This window comes from Salmo salar, chromosome ssa01, assembly GCF_905237065.1.
Source record: "Salmo salar chromosome ssa01, Ssal_v3.1, whole genome shotgun sequence".
Lineage (NCBI taxonomy): Eukaryota > Metazoa > Chordata > Actinopteri > Salmoniformes > Salmonidae > Salmo > Salmo salar.
The window spans coordinates 53,076,131-53,092,018 of NC_059442.1; the positions used below are offsets into that span (position 1 = coordinate 53,076,131).

The following is a 15,888-nucleotide window of genomic DNA, read 5'->3' on the forward strand; positions in this document are numbered from 1 at the left end:
AGTTTGCATACTGGTTTGTTAAATGAGAAAACTATTTCACACATTCCAGCATTTATCACCATACCAGGACTCCAGGCACTAAAGCCTTGTTCACATTGGCAGTAAGTGAAATCTTATTTTTTTGCATATCCGATTCAAATATTTAATTAAAAAAAAGGAAAAAGATGAGCATTAAGGCCTGCAGTGTGAACAAGGCTTAAGAAGCCTGGAGACCAACGATGCCAGATGCAGAGTTGCTCTTGCCTTGACTAAGGAGCAGTCCAACCAGAGTAGCAGCAGGCTGCAGAAACCATACAGTGCTGCGTTGGGTTTTTAAATCCTACTCTCAGGATCCAACAATAGTTTGTCTTCAATATCGCAAGGGATCAAAATTAGATGCAGAATAATAGAAAGAGAGGGACTAACTTTGCGGCCATGAGGCGAGCCCGTGTCACCACATAGTCCCGCGTAATTGGGTCCTCGGTCACAGTTTCCGCCCCACCGATATACTCCTGAACAGTCTCCTTCACCTGAACCAAGGCTCCCTGGCGAGGCTTACCTCCAGCCTTCTCCTGTCAAATCACAGAGAACACATGCGTCAAAGCCTGGAAAGTGTTCAGTAGGCACGAAACGGAAAATAACTGTCCGGAAGAGATTAGTACCATCTGAGGTTGTCCAATAAGAAACACATTTGTTTTCCGTTGCAAAACATTTAGCAAAAATGTTAATGTGGCCTAATGAGCCTGACCTTAGACAACTGGATCACTGCATAATACCAGAGGAAAATACATAAACCTATCCCATAAAGAAGCCCTGTGTAACATTAGTACAAGGACACTTGAGAATACAACAACCTGTAACTGATGTAACGGTCAGTCCTAACTGAGTAACCACCCTCTCACCTTGCAGCGAGCCTTGACTTCCAGCAGCATGTTGATGTCTATCGGGATGTGAGAGGCTTGCATCATCAGGCAGAGCCAGGCGCCCATCCAGGGACAGCTGGCTGCCACCACGTACTGCTGAGGGGCCTGGCGCAGCAGCTCTGTCCACACCTACAAGACATGCGCTTATTAAAAACATCAGCCAGGATATACGACCTCCTGGATAAAGTGTGTGTGACAAACCTTTTGGATGAGGTCCAGGATCTCCTGATTGCTCTCCAGGATGCAAGACTGGAAGATGTGTCGGAGCATGTCTTGCAGGACCTGGTTGAGCCATAGCGTGCAGCTCTGCAACGCCACAAAACAGACTTCAGTGATGAAATCAGCCAAATTGTATAAACAGTTGTAGTCATAGTTTAGCATTTCAAATCACTGGCCCAATCTCAAATGGACTCCTACTTGTTGAAATCTGAGAGGATTTGATTGGTATAAGCAATATGGTGAAACTTTCACCTAGCCTATGGGGGGGGGGCAAGGCGGCGCTATTACCTTATTGCTTACACCTATCCAATCCTCTCAGATCTAGACTAGTGCATACAGCTCTATTGGCATCTTTCCCTTACAAACCCACCTGGTCAGCTTTGGACAGTAAGGTAAAGAGGGTCTCTAACGCGGCCCGTCTGACTGATGATATGGTGTGTCTAAGGAATGGCCAGACCCGAGGGACAAGGACCGTTAGGGACTGCTGCATGCTGGAGGGACAAAATATAAAATTGTTGGCCCTGTTAACCCTTGCACAAGTTGTCCTCTGAAACATCTAGTGTGATTTGCATGTACTATGACCCCCAAAAACGTAAAACTTTCTACACTGTCATGTTCTTAAACAAAAGAACCCAGAAATATAAAATAAAAATCACTGGTGAGAACATTGCACAGCCATAAACGCCATAGACTTTCCAAGACAATTGTTCTTTAAAACAACTACTGTTAGAGTAACATTATGAACTGTAGATCTTCATTGGAATTCCCCTTCGAAATGTTTGTGATCAAGTGGGAGAAGAGGTTATATCCGTACAGAAAGGAGAGACACTCACCTGCACTGTCGGACCTGGGGGTAGGTGAGCAGCGAGGACAATAGGGTCATGATGCTGTTGGTGGAGGCCGTCAGGTCATCCAGCTCCAGGAGAGCATCCCACAGGGTGTTCACTATGAACGGGACCTGAGCAACAAAGACGACATGGCGGTCAGGAGTTACACAACGGAGAAAAATGCTACAGTTAGCGCAGTACTGAAAAAATAATTTTAAATTCAGCAAATGAACTGCCTGGGTTGTGTTCATGTTTTCCTTTGCATTCTCTAATCAGCATTTACTGGACAAGCCCAGGTAGCCATACGGTGCTTACTGAACACAACCCTACTATGAAGTAGTATATGTAACAATATTTTAAAAGATAAATACACAACGCAGAGGACGAAAAGTCAAGAGTAATAACGATCAATGGAAATTGTGTTCTTTCTGTCATAGGGAATTAATGAGCAATGGGAGGAATGTCTTCTGAAGGACAGGATACTTGCCATTTGGCCATTGGCCTAGTTTTATTGCAAGGACTTCTAATTGGCCAACCACAGGCTAGGGGTAGGTTATAAAACTACATCATGTCCCTTTGTTCTGTGGAGAGAATCACTGAGGACAGGGGGAGCATGAACATCTACCTCCCTGCATTATTTGTTCTCTTCGAATAAACCCCATTTTCCTCCCCCTGATTTGCTGTGAGGTCTGTGTTATTGAAGAATAACATCAACTGCTAACATACACAACACCAAGAAGGCAAGCCATGAGATGGCTAGGACTAGGTGAGGGGTGAGGTTGGAGAAAGGCTAAAGGGAAGGTAAGGTGACCAGACTTGGAGAGGGACCGTGGTGAGATGCTCCCGTCTGACCTTGTTGGGGAGTAGCTGTACAAAGCCGTCCACCACAGGGATGAGGGCCGCGGCTGCCACCGCTCTGACATCATCATCCAGGTCCTGCAGCCCCTCTGTGATGGCAGGGAGCACCCGCGGAAGCATAGCGGAGATCAGGTCCTGAGTGGGAGAAAGAGGGGGCAAAAGAAAAGAGCGAGAGAAAAAGTTACAGGAAGACATTGAGTCCTGTCTATACATGTAGAAAACACTTGTTTTACTGATTTAAAGTGGATCACACACACACATCATGCATCATGGGCATCAGATGCAGACAGGACAGGAGCAGGTGGTTATTGGTACCTTTCGGACAGCCAGGGCATACTTGATGCCCAGAAGACCTCCGTGCCGGACCTCCCACTGGTCCTCCGTCAGCAGCTTCAGCAAGATGTCTACAGTCATGGCAACGCCGCTCTCATTCATGTGGCGCAAGGCCACGCCCAGTGTCTGGGCACAAGTCTCTCTGACCGGAGCCACCACCTGACCAGAAAGGAGAGAGACACGGCATGTTAGACATACAGCAACGCCTGACTCATAAGCGCCCGTAAGTAGGGTAGCAAAATTCTGTAAACTGGCATTTTAGGATTTTTCCAACATTACCCCAGAGGGAGTAAATAACATTAAATGTAATTCAGCCATCCCACTCAATAGCATTGTATGCTACAAGACACACCTCATCAGAGACAAAGTCTCCAAAACGGTCCAGAGCAAAGACACAGAGCAGCCTGATAACCACGTCCTCCAGCCACTCCTGGTGCTGCCGCGCCATCTGGGAAAGGTCAAAGGTCAGCCATCTATTGTGGTCATATCTATTAGAGGTAAACTGAACTATTCATGTTTGGAGGTTGCATAGAGCAGGGTTTCCCCAAACTCGGTCCCGCCCCCGCACACAGCCGATTCAAATAACCAACTTATTATCAAGCTTTGATTATTTCAATCCACTGTGTAGTGTTAGGGTAAAACTCGAAACATTGTACCCAGGGGGGGCCCTAGCACAGAGGAGTCAGATACAGTACCTGTTCTGCAGTGCATTCCACCAGCTTCCCTCCTCCAGCACCTTGAGACTTGAGGATCTCCCTGAGGCCTGTGCCTGCACCATGACGAATCTGGACACACAATCAGAGCACCGGCGGTTTCACAGATCAGTGTATATGCTGCCTGTTGTGTGTTATACAATGGATCCTTATAGGACAACTACATAAGGAGCTGCAAGATTACAGGTGACGTGAACAGATCTGCTAGGACTCGGAAAGTCATTACCTCCCATGAGGGGTTGAAGAGGTCGTTACAGAGCTCATCACAGAAGCTCTCCAGGGGCCACTCCTGGGTCTGGAAATAAAGCACAAGATGAATCGGAACTGTTCAACGTTTGGACAAAGACGCTGTTTTTTTTTTTTTTTAAGAGTTCAACTATATACACCGTCTGTTTCTCCAGACGCCTAGTCAATGGATTTTCAAGTTCTGTGTAAAATGGTTTCCTTTGATTGTATTCTTTATAAGAGCTTTATCGTTGGTGACCCATTTCTTACCTCTTCTAAGAGGCTGGAGTTGTCAGGAACATTATCGATTAAGACTTTATGCTCCATCGCCGGTTGATCGATGACTACGTTGGTAGTTTTCCTGCGCTTCTCCTCGGGCTCCCCATCAAAACTGTCATTACTACAGAAATAAGAATGGAAATCAAATCACAGATCAATAACCTCAGGTCAACCAATTCAGAAAGACCCATCTCCTACATTATACAATGCCGATGGAAACCAAAGACAGAAAGACCTGGGTTATGTTCATTAGAGCAAACATAGCCATCTGTACTTGTCCAATAATAAATGCTCATTTACACCTTCCACTCAGTTACAAAAATATTTGTTCAGTTTGGTGCCTAATGAACAACTCTGTCTAAAAAGCTTTGGCAGAAATAGGACATACCTTCTCTCGTTGGGATCCATGTCTTTGGATCGCTGCTTGGCCACTAGCTTGGCCATCCTCTTAGCCTTGTTCTTCTGTCGGTTGCTCATGCCTGGTCGAAACTCCGAGTCTATTATCTCTGCCGCCTGCATGGGCTGAGTATGGAACAATAACCATTGAACATTAGTCTCTAGTGATTGAACAAAACAATTGCCAACTTATTTTTCAGACAAAGTAATAAGCTACAGACATCTTAAGATGGAGTCATTCATTTCTGACCACAGAGACTGTTCCTCAGACAGGGAGCATGATGATTTTTTCTTCACATCCTAAAGTGAAGACGGCACATGCACCCTGAAAGGGGCAGGTCAGATAAGTGGGGTTGACCAGGAACTCCGCCATCTTGGCTTTGCATCTGGTCTAGTTGATCATTAGGATAGAGCCAGAAATAGTTATGGACACAGCAAACGGGGGGGGGGGGTTCCTGCACGCCAACTGAGATGGAACGCTTGCTTTCTGCAATTTATCTGATGTTTTTCCCCAGACTATAGCCGCGTCTGAAAACGTTACTAGCTGTCAAGTCCTTGCTTCCTCCGTCCTCATTTCCGCAATGCCTTCCTCAATTTTCTGAGGGACCTTTAGCCTCTCCTCCAATGAGCTTTGAGAGGCATTGAGGAAACAGCAAGGATTTGACAGCTAGTAACATTTTCAAACAGTCTGAGCCAAAGCATGTCACGCCAGGACCTACTCCAAGGTCTTCTTAACAGACTTCCCATTCATGGTTGGACAAGTTACAGCATGCCTCCTCAGTCCAAGTCTGGGTACGCATAGCCAGGTTGACTGAAGGGCCCAAAATATACCTGGCAAAGTTGAGGTGCTGAAAGAAGCGCCAAGCTTCTAAGCCCAGCCTCACACCCTGTCTGCCACTGTTGTGACCAGATGAACCCAGACTTAGAAAGGATAGTAGCCTGCACTTGATGCGACCTGGGTGGAATTCAGTAGGCTTTGAAATGGAGGGATTACCTGGACTTATCCAATAAGAAATACACATTTTGTTTTTCGTTGTAAAATGTTCTAGAAGATTTTTTGTAGCATGACCTAATGAACACAACCCTCAGCGTTAAGCTTCGTAGGATGCTGTTCAAAATTGAATGGAATTACCGACTCAATAACATCCTAAAGGAGAGTTGGAAATGGAGGTAGTGTGGCTGACTCACCACGTGATTGTGGGAGCTGGAGCAGGGTCCAGAGCCCTTCCCTGCCTGTCCCTTAGGGCCACTGGGCGTGGAGATGTACTGGGTGTCCAGGTCCTCATCATTGAACAGCTCCATCGTGTCCATGCCGATTGCAGCACCTATGTCCAGTCCCAGCTTCCTCTGCAGCAGCTTCCTCTGGCGGGTAAGACGCTCCTTAGGGTCCACTTCACCTGGCATGAGAGAGCAAAGAGATGGGGTATGAAGCTTGTAGAAAACACCAACTATGAAAAAACTAAATGTATGTAGAGAATACATAGATGGAAAAATCTACCAGCCACTTAGATTTAGTAAGAAGTAATGTTATATATTATTGGTGAATTTCATTTCATTTTTGTGACCAGAGTCTTCCCCCCAAAAAAAAAAAAATCAGATGAGCCAAACATGTTCAGCTGCCACTTTAAGGGCGGGAGGTTAATGGTAACGGGGCCATTCAAGTCATGTTAAGTGTGGAGTCTTGAGATTTTAGATCTAACTAGTAGTAGACAATATTTATTCAGTATCAGTTGAAGCAGACTCAAACTAACATTAAAAAACAAGACGTTCAACAAAATATAACTAGCCAAGAAACACAAGGACAAAGTCTCACTTTGTAGACTTGAGTAAATTAGACAAACATCTATGCCGGTGCACAGCACCTTGAAAAATGAAAAAGCACAGTGCACAAAACGCCCCAGGCCAGGCAGTGTTGCTGCCCGAGATGGGATATAGATGTATTTCTTTGTGCGATTAGCAGCTATGAAACAAATGGCAAAAATAGTTTGAACAACTAATGCAGCATTTCTGCTATAAATCACAACTCCTACATGTGCGCATACTTAACTTGATTTGATTTTTATTTGCAAATGCAAAGCTTGCACTGCAGAACCCTAAAAATTGGCCACCGCCTACATGGCTGGTGAAAGACATTAAGGTGTCAGCATGCTTAAGTTCGGCTAGCCGAACGAGTGTCCTCGCATTCTCCCTTAAAAGACCTTTACTTGAAAAAAACTACAAAAGCAGCAATAGTTCTGTTTGTCCATTTTGAGACACCGTAGCCAGTATACACTTCCTCAAAATAGTTTGAATTATCATAGATTCATTCTATGACAGATTTCTTAAGTTGACGTTTTTGCCAAAGAGATCTTAGTCGCACAATTTTACATTAACTAAGATGTTTGGTGCGGTATTTTGCAATGAAAGAAATTAGTATGAAAATGAGTCGTCTGTCGTTGAACGCCAAAGACTTTCCGTCATCACAAAATATACTTCCTTCAGACTGAAATTTGTCATTACCTGATTTGACATATCTTCGTGCCATTATAAAGCTATATAAAAATATTAAAACTATTTATTTCTGATACCCCAAGTGTCCTTAAAAATCGAGACTAACATGGACCATCAAGCTATTTCAATAGTATTTAAAATGGCATTTATATTAATCAATTTGATATCATGTATGAATTCATTTGACTATCACCCCCCTGAACCCTGTTCTCCGAGGCTATGGTGGCTTGCCCAGTGAGGTTGTTTCACAAAACAGCCTAGCAATGTGGTCACATACCTATTAGGAGCCTCACATTACTGAGCACAGGTGTTCGTAGGACCAATTAAGAGTTCCAAAACAAAATACAGATGTATACCAGACTTGTCATCCTGGACCTCAAACTCAGCGCCGGCGGAACCCAGTAGAGAAGCACCATGTTTGAGCAGGCGGGAGATGTCGAAACGGTAGAAACTCAAACGGTCAGAGTAGGAGTCCTCCGGGGAAAAGTCCGCACATGACTCTGGAAGAGACAAGCATCCCCACAGCACCGTAAGTTACAACATCAAATCAGAAGTGAAAGTTACCATACATTCAGAATAGGAACCATACTTTTCGCTGTTGAGTGGGAAATATTAAAATCAGGAAAAAGATAAACCCGCACACTGCACTTGCCGGTATCACTCGTTTATTTAAGCTTGCATGTCACCCTCCCAGCCTTCGTCAGAGCTTTGTATAATGAGCGGTTGATTGCTGATGAAATGTTGTGTTTTTCAAATGTTAGAACAGAAGCCTTCACACACACACACACACCTCATCAAGTACTGTCAATGGTTACTTAAGAGCAGCTCTGACATCAGTTGTCTAACACCTAGAGCAAACATTTGCAGCGTAGCCTAGTGGTTAGAGCGTTGGACTAGTAACCGAGAAGTTGCAAGATCAAATCCCCGAGCTGACAAGGTACAAATCTGTCGTTCTGCCCCTGAACAAGACAGTTAACCCACTGTTCCTAGGCCGTCATTGAAAATAAGAATTTGTTCTTAACTGACTTGCCTAGTTAAATAAAGGTCAAATAAAAAAAATAAACATACCTACTCAAACCGATTCCTGGTGGCAAAAACAAAGCTAGAGGCCATGTCACAGGTTCCACAAAGGCCATTTAAAATGCTAATCCTGTGAGTAAGGGAAAGTTAGGGCTTTATTTGTTTCCTACCGTCAGGAGTGTAACAAAACAAGAGGCACTTGGCTGTGAATAACGTGGCAGGTTAAGGTTGGTTCACCTTCTTTGGGCTTGGGTGATGGGTTCCACTCTGGGATATTCTTCACAATGGCCTCCACTGCTTGACCCGCAGCGATACGCGTGTCCCAGTTTGGACTTCTCAGGTATGTCAACACCTGTAGGTTGTGGGTGAGCAAGAAAACACAGAACTCGTAGGATGTAACACGTGTCAGATCAGATGGTGGGAACTTATGCACTACACCAGATCAAACAGTCCACTTGTTTAACCTCTTACGTGTAGGGGGCAGTATTTTCACATTTGGATGAAATACATGCCCATATTAAACTGACTCCTACTCAAACTCAGAAGCTAGGATATGCATATTATTAGTAGATTTGGATAGAAAACACTCTGAAGTTTCTAAAACTGTTTGAATGATGTCTGAGTATAACAGAACACATATGGCAGGCAAAAACCTGAGAAAAAGCCAACCAGGAAGTGGCAAATCTGATGCTTAGAATCTTTTCAAGTCATTGCCTATCCAACACACAGTGACTTAGGAAGTGCAAAATGAAACCTAAGGCTTCCACTAGATGTCAACAGTCTTTAGAACCTTCTTTCAGCCTTTTGCAGTGAACAGAGAGCGAACAAGAAGGCCAGGAAGTTGGTGACCCAGAAAATGACATGAGTTTAGTGACGCGCTTTCACGTGAGGAGGTAGCTGTGTTCCATAACGTTTCAAGACATTGGAGTCGTCCGGTTGGAATATTATTGAAGTTTTACGTTAAAACCTGTTGGGGCTAGGGGGCAGTATTGAGAATTTTGAAAAAAATATGTGCCCATTTTTAACTGCCTCCTACACCAACTCAGAAGCTAGAATATGCATATTATTGTTCAGGTTTGGATAGAAAACTCTGAATTTTCAAAAACTGTTTGAATGGGCTCAGTAAGTATAACAGAACTCATATGGCAGTCAAAACCCTGAGACAAATTCTGACAGGAAGTGGATACCTGATGTGTTGAATTACCTTTAAGCCTATGCCATTGAAACACACAGGGGCTTATTAATCGTTGAGCACTTCCAATGGCTTCCACTAGATGGCACTAGTCTTTAGAAAGTGTTTTGAGTCTTATACTGTGAGAACTGAACGAACAAGAGCCTTGGAACGGTGGTGGCCGATTAGACTCTGGCGCGCGAGTTCATGTTGGGTACTCTCGTTCCAATACGTTTTAAAAGAGAAAGCAATCGTCCGCCTTGAATATTATTCATGTTCTAGTTGAAAAAGGCACTAATTTATGCTTTATGCTATAATTTATGCTATACAACGTTTGACCTGTTTGAACGAACGTAAATATTTTTTCCCCCCTCGTTCATTAAGAGAAGTCCGGCGGGCATAGATAATGTGCTAACACGGAGCTTTTTGGACATAAATTATGAGCTTTTTCGAACAAAACTACATTTGTTATGGACCTGGGATTCCTGGAAGTGACATCTGATGAAGAGAATCAAAGGTAATGGATTATTTACATAGTATTTTCGATTTTAGATCTCTCCAACATGGCGGTTAGTCTGTATCACAAAGCGTATTTTTCTGGGCGCAGTGCTCAGATTATTGCAAAGTGTGATTTCCCAGTAAGGTTATTTTTAAATCTGGCAATCCGGTTGCGTTCAAGAGATCTAAATCTATAATTCTTTGAATGACAATATAATATTTTACCAATGTTTTCGAATAGTAATTATTTAATTTGTTGTGCTGATTTGACTGGCGGTATTGGAGGGAAAAGATTTCCTCAACATCAACGCTATAGTAAAACGCTGTTTTTGGATATAAATATGAACTTGATAGAACACAAAATGCATGTATTGTCTAACATAATGTCCTAGGAGTGTCATCTGATGGAGATTGTCAAAGGTTAGTGCATCATTTTAGCTGGTTTTCTGCTATTGGTGATGCCTGTCTTTGAATTGACAAAACATTACACACAGCTATTGTCAATGTACTCTCCTAACATAATCTAACTTTATGCTTTCGCCGTAAAGCCTTTTTGAAATCGGACAACGTGGTTAGATTAAGGAGATGTTTATCTTTCAAAGGGTGTAAGATAGTTGTATGTTTGAGAAATTTGAATTATGACATTTAATTGTTTTCAAATTTGGCGCTCTTGATATTTCACCTGTTGTTGATAGGGTGTACCAGGGGTGGGACGCTTGCGTCCCACATAGCCCATAGAGGTTAAAAAGGCCCTAAAGATTGATGCTTTACAAGGTTTGACATGTTTCAATGAACGTAAATATAACTTTTTTGACTTTGTCGTGAAATTTTCCGCGCGCTTCCTACATTTGGAGTAGCTTACTGAACGCGCAAACAACAAGGCGGTATTTGGACATAAATTATGGACTTTATTGAACAACATTTGTGGACCTGAGATTCCTGGAAGTGCCTTCTGATGAAGATCAAAGGTAAGTGAATATTTCTAATGCTATTTATGATTTTAGATGACTCAAATGGCGGGTATCTGGTGTATTTTTCTGAGCGCAGTACTCAGATGGCAAAGTGTGCTTTCCCCGTGAAGCTTTTTTGAAATCTGTCACAGAGGTTGCATTAAAAAGATGTTTATCTATAATTCTTTGAATAACAGTTTAATATTTTATCAACGTTTATGATGAGTATTTTTGTAAATTGTTGTGCTGATTCACCGGCAGTATTGGAGGCAAAATATTTTCTGAACATCACGCGCCAATGTAAAATGCTGTTTTTGGATATAAATATCAACTTGATCGAACAAAAAATGCATGTATTGTGTAACATGATGTCCTAGGAGTGTCATCTGATGAAGATCGTCAAAGGTTAGTGCATCATTTTAGCTGGTTTTCGTGACATCTCCTGTGTGGTTATTTTTGTATATGTACTGTCCTAACATAATCTAATTTTTTCGCTTTCGCTGTAAAGCCTTTTTGAAAATCGGACAACGTGGTTGGATTCAGGAGAAGTGCATCTTTAAAATGGTGTAAAATAGTCATATGTTTGAGAAATTGAAATTCTTAGATGTTTTGAATTTGGCACTCTGATTTTTCACTGGCTATTGTCAAAATGTCATAAGAAGTTTATAATCAACTCAACATGCCGAGGAAACGAAGACAGCGGGCTATTCAGCAGTCTGATCTTTATGGGCCTCCATTTTTCCCAGACAAGGTAAAGAGTGGTTTGCAAATTTGTATGGGTGATTAAAGTATGGATGCCCTTTTGGCTGCACTACAAGGAAGGGGGTAGGACTTGCTTGTAGTGTGGACTCCCTGGATCCTTAGCACATGCTGTAGCAAAATGAAAACAAACATCTCAGACAAGTTCAAGTAGTCCCTCCCTATTTCAGTCTTTTCTTCCTTTTGGTGCCCAATGAATACGACACTGGTGTAGATAGGGACCTAACTGTGGGAACTCATGAGGAAGAGGAGACTTACCTTCGACAACAGGTTGTTGAGCTCATGTGGGTGGAGTTTGACCACATCTCCCAGCTGTTGGGCAGCAGCCTTCCTCGTCACCGGAGTAGTTCCAGTGTCAAGCAGGATAAAAAGACGATCAAGCCTGGAAGACGAGAGAGTGGGAGAAAAAAGTAGATACAAAAATATATTATGCATGCATTGATCTCCATTGCACATGAGAGAAGAGACTTGAGAAGTTGCATTAGTTTAACATTATACTTCCAAATGTTAACGAACATGAACTCCACGGAGCGTTGTAGAACTCCGGTCTTGTCGACAGCATCCTAAGTGGGAACTTGAACTTCCTAGAGTACACCGTGCCCGAGATAAGATTATTGAACACAACTCTGCTAAAAATAAAACAGAGGGCCATTTTTTAAAAAGGAAGGAAAAAAAAAAAATGTGATTCTGTGCTGTGGCAACATGCCCAGCCACTCAGTAAAAAAAAAAATCCAACACCCATTGGCTACCCATTAATACAGTTCTGGTTGAGGTACATCTTGTTTGGATTAGGAATAGTTTAGGCAGGGCAAAACAAATTATTTTACCCGTTGAGCATTCAAATGATCCAGGTGTAAATGTTTTGATTTGTTATTGTACTACCAACGAGGTAATTTGATATCAAAATATAAGCAGATGTTCAGATACAAAGCGCATATCATTGAAATTAAAAATCCAGAAGATGTCTGGAGCCTGGCTAACAGCCAATGGATCATTGCATCCAGGTAGCCTTCGGGTCACGTTTATGGATACAGTCACCAGACAGTTTATTAGGTACACCATCCCATCACAAAAATGTATCAATCCTACAGACAGTGAGTCATGTGAATGTTAGAATGGGAAAAACGAGTGACCTAAGCGACTGAGCGTGGTATGATTGTTGATGCCAGGCGTGCCGGATCCAGTGTCCCAGAAATGGTTGGCCTCCTGGACAGTGTCAATGATTTACAGAGAACGGTGCGACAAACAAAAAACATCCAGACAGTGGCAGTCCTGTGGGCAAAAACAGCTCGTTGAGAGAGGTCAAAGGCGAACGGCAAGAATCGTGCAAGCTAACAGGCCACAAACCGATAAATAACGGTGTAGTACAACAGTGGTGTGCAGATCGGTATCTGAGAGCGCACAACTTGTTGATCCTTGTCACAAATGGGCTATTGCAGCAGACAACCACACCAGGTTACACTCCTATCAGCTAAAAACAATAAGGGGCTCTAGTGGGCAGGCAATCACCAACATTGGACAATTGAGAAGTGGAAAAATATTGCCTGGAACATGACAGCAAGTTCTGTTTTCTTGAGTTGCCGTCGCAGTCCAGAGACCTCAAACCCAATAGAGCATCTTTGGGATGAGATGGAACTGCCTGTGCGCAGCATGAATGTACCGTGTCCAATCTGCAGTAACTGCGTGATGACATCACGTCACCATGGACCAATAAAATGTATTTATAAAGTCCTTTCTACATCAGCTGATGTCACAAAGTGCTGTACAGAAACCCAGCCTAAAACCCCAAACAATGCATGTGTCGAAGCACGATGGCTCGGAAAAACTCCCTAGAAAGGCCGGAACCAAGGAAGAAACCAAGAGAGGAACCAGGCTCTGAGGGGGTCCTCTTCTGGCTGTGGAATGTTTCTGAAGAATTGTATGTATTAAGACTGCAGGGGCTAACCAGAGCCAAATCCACCACTAATGCATTAGCTGAAGGCTTCAAATATGCATCCTCTTGCAAACCCGAACAACTGAGTGCCATCAACTAAAATGTGTCTTCCGCATTTAACCCAACCCCTCTGAAGGTGTGGGGGCTGCCTTAATCGACATCCAGCCATCCAGGAACAATGGGTTAACTGCCTTGCTCAGGGGCAGAACCACAGATTTTTACCTTGTCAGCTCGGGGATTCGATCCAGCAACCTTTCGGGTAACTGGCCCAACGCTCTAACCACTAGGCTACCTGCCACATGAGATTAAGATCAGAAACCATTGTCCATGTTATTTTAGAGCAAACTCATTTACACATGCTGGATATGACACGTGTGAAACAAACGACCCTACAATAATCATACGTGTGGGAAAGTAATCTCATCAAAATAAATCTCTGGATGAAGCATGAGCAATAATCCAATTCACAAGATGACATACTGGCACGTTTGCAAGCAGATGGCACATCAAGTAACAGCTAAAAGGTAACATGTCTTTAAGACCATATTATCATGATCAATTGCATGCGACAGGTCTGCTGGCAAATAACAAATTATCTACTTAACGTTACCTAATTAGGAATTGTTGTCGTTTTTGTAGCTAGTAGCTCAGTAGTAAACTGCCTGGCTAAACTTGCTATATAACTTAGGTAGTTAAAACTGTTGTTTAGCTAGAACTAACGTTGCCTAGTTGAAAAACGCATGCCATGAACCCAAGCGCGGTTGGCCCGGTATCACCACCGGCCGTTGTGTGTTAGGCTAGCTAGCCATCAACACCATGCCATTGCCTGTTCATGCTAACAAACTAGATAACTAGTGGCTAAGTTAATAATATTGGATATTAAATGCATAGTTGGGGAATCTCACCTTGAAACGGCCATGACGATTAATTTAATGTGTAAATGTGCTCTTTTGTGATCTGTATTGAACAGGAGCGATCATTTATTTAAAGTTATCCGCTTTACTTGACGCTAATCCAAAGCGCTAGCTAGCCTAGCAAGGGAGGCCGCTAGTGCGTCTCTTCTCACAGCTCACCACCCGAAACCTGTCGAAATGAGTTCATCAAATCAGGTCTTCAAAGTAGGTCCCTCTTGTCTCTTCAATAATTTCTTCCTCAGAAAAATGTAATTTATTAAACTTATATCACCTTAAACCTCGTATTAACCTTCTGAACTACTCCCAGATAAGTACTTTAATCTAATAAGATTTAAAGAGTAATTTTTGTGTTCGCTAAAGGGAACCCAGGAGGCTGATTTTATATGAGGAGCCATCTTGCATTTATTCCTTCCTCCATAGCAGGCGCCAGCTGATTGGTTACAAGTCATTTCAGCGACCAATCGAAAAGCACATTAAAGAGGAAGTGCACAAAGCGGCAAAAAAAAAAAAGAAGAAAAAGCTCCTCGCAGGAATTACTTGTTTCCCCTTTTTAATTGACAAAAGCCCTCCCACGCGCCTGTCATTCAACATAGAACCTTTACCAACAGTGCCTGTTCAACCTCAGGTGGCTGAAGAAATTTGGCTTGGCCTTAAAACCCTCACAAACTTTTACAGCTGCACAGTTGAGAGCATCCTGTCGGGCTGTATCATCGCATGGTATGGCAACTGCAATGCCCGCAACCGCAGTGCTCTCCAGAGGGTGGTGTGGTCTGCCCAACAAATCACCGGTGGCAAACTACCTGCCTTCTAGGACACCTACAGCACCCGATGTCACAGGAAGGCCAAAAAGATCTTCAAGGACATCAACCACCTGAACCACGGCCTGTTCACTGTTATCCAGAAGGAGAGGTCAGTACAGGTGCATCAAAGCTGGGACCGAGAGACTGAAAAACAGCTTCTATCTCAAGGCCATCTGACTGTTTAATAGCCATCACTAGCTGGCTTCCACCCAGTTAGGCAACCCTGTACCTTAAGAGGCTGCTGCCCTATATACATAGACTTGGAATCACTGGCTACTTTAATAATGGAACACTAGTCACTTTAATAATGTTTACATACTGCTTTACTCATCTCATATGTATATAGTGTATTCTATTCTACTGTATTTTAGTCAATGCCCCTCTGACATTGCTCAATCTAATATTTATATATTTCTTCATTCCATTCTTTTACTTTTAGATTTGTGTGTTTTATTGTGAATCGTTTTTAGATAATACTGCACTGGTGGAGCTAGGAACACAAGCATTTCGCTACACCTGCACTAACATCTGCTAAATATGTGTATGTGACCAATAACATTTGATTTGAAAAGGTACAGTATGTTACTCACTCTGTGAAACC

General features: G+C 42.9%; 1 protein-coding gene across 1 annotated transcript in view; it reads right to left on the reverse strand.

The window, feature by feature from the left end:
• The window catches only part of btaf1 (BTAF1 RNA polymerase II, B-TFIID transcription factor-associated), a 66,961-nt gene extending 52,059 nt beyond the window's left edge, over positions 1–14,902 (reverse strand). The window contains exons 1-17 of the mRNA XM_045695625.1: positions 14,479–14,902; positions 11,899–12,022; positions 8,500–8,614; positions 7,599–7,742; positions 5,941–6,149; positions 4,745–4,878; positions 4,348–4,477; positions 4,079–4,147; positions 3,835–3,924; positions 3,492–3,587; positions 3,122–3,298; positions 2,801–2,941; positions 1,955–2,079; positions 1,492–1,612; positions 1,104–1,208; positions 882–1,031; positions 406–551 (exon numbers count right to left, since the gene is read on the reverse strand). Coding sequence (XP_045551581.1) covers positions 406–551; positions 882–1,031; positions 1,104–1,208; positions 1,492–1,612; positions 1,955–2,079; positions 2,801–2,941; positions 3,122–3,298; positions 3,492–3,587; positions 3,835–3,924; positions 4,079–4,147; positions 4,348–4,477; positions 4,745–4,878; positions 5,941–6,149; positions 7,599–7,742; positions 8,500–8,614; positions 11,899–12,022; positions 14,479–14,492 — 2,090 coding nt within the window. The 5' untranslated portion in view covers positions 14,493–14,902. The remainder of the gene's footprint in view (positions 1–405; positions 552–881; positions 1,032–1,103; positions 1,209–1,491; positions 1,613–1,954; positions 2,080–2,800; positions 2,942–3,121; positions 3,299–3,491; positions 3,588–3,834; positions 3,925–4,078; positions 4,148–4,347; positions 4,478–4,744; positions 4,879–5,940; positions 6,150–7,598; positions 7,743–8,499; positions 8,615–11,898; positions 12,023–14,478) is intronic.
• Between the last annotated feature and the right edge of the window lie 986 nt (positions 14,903–15,888).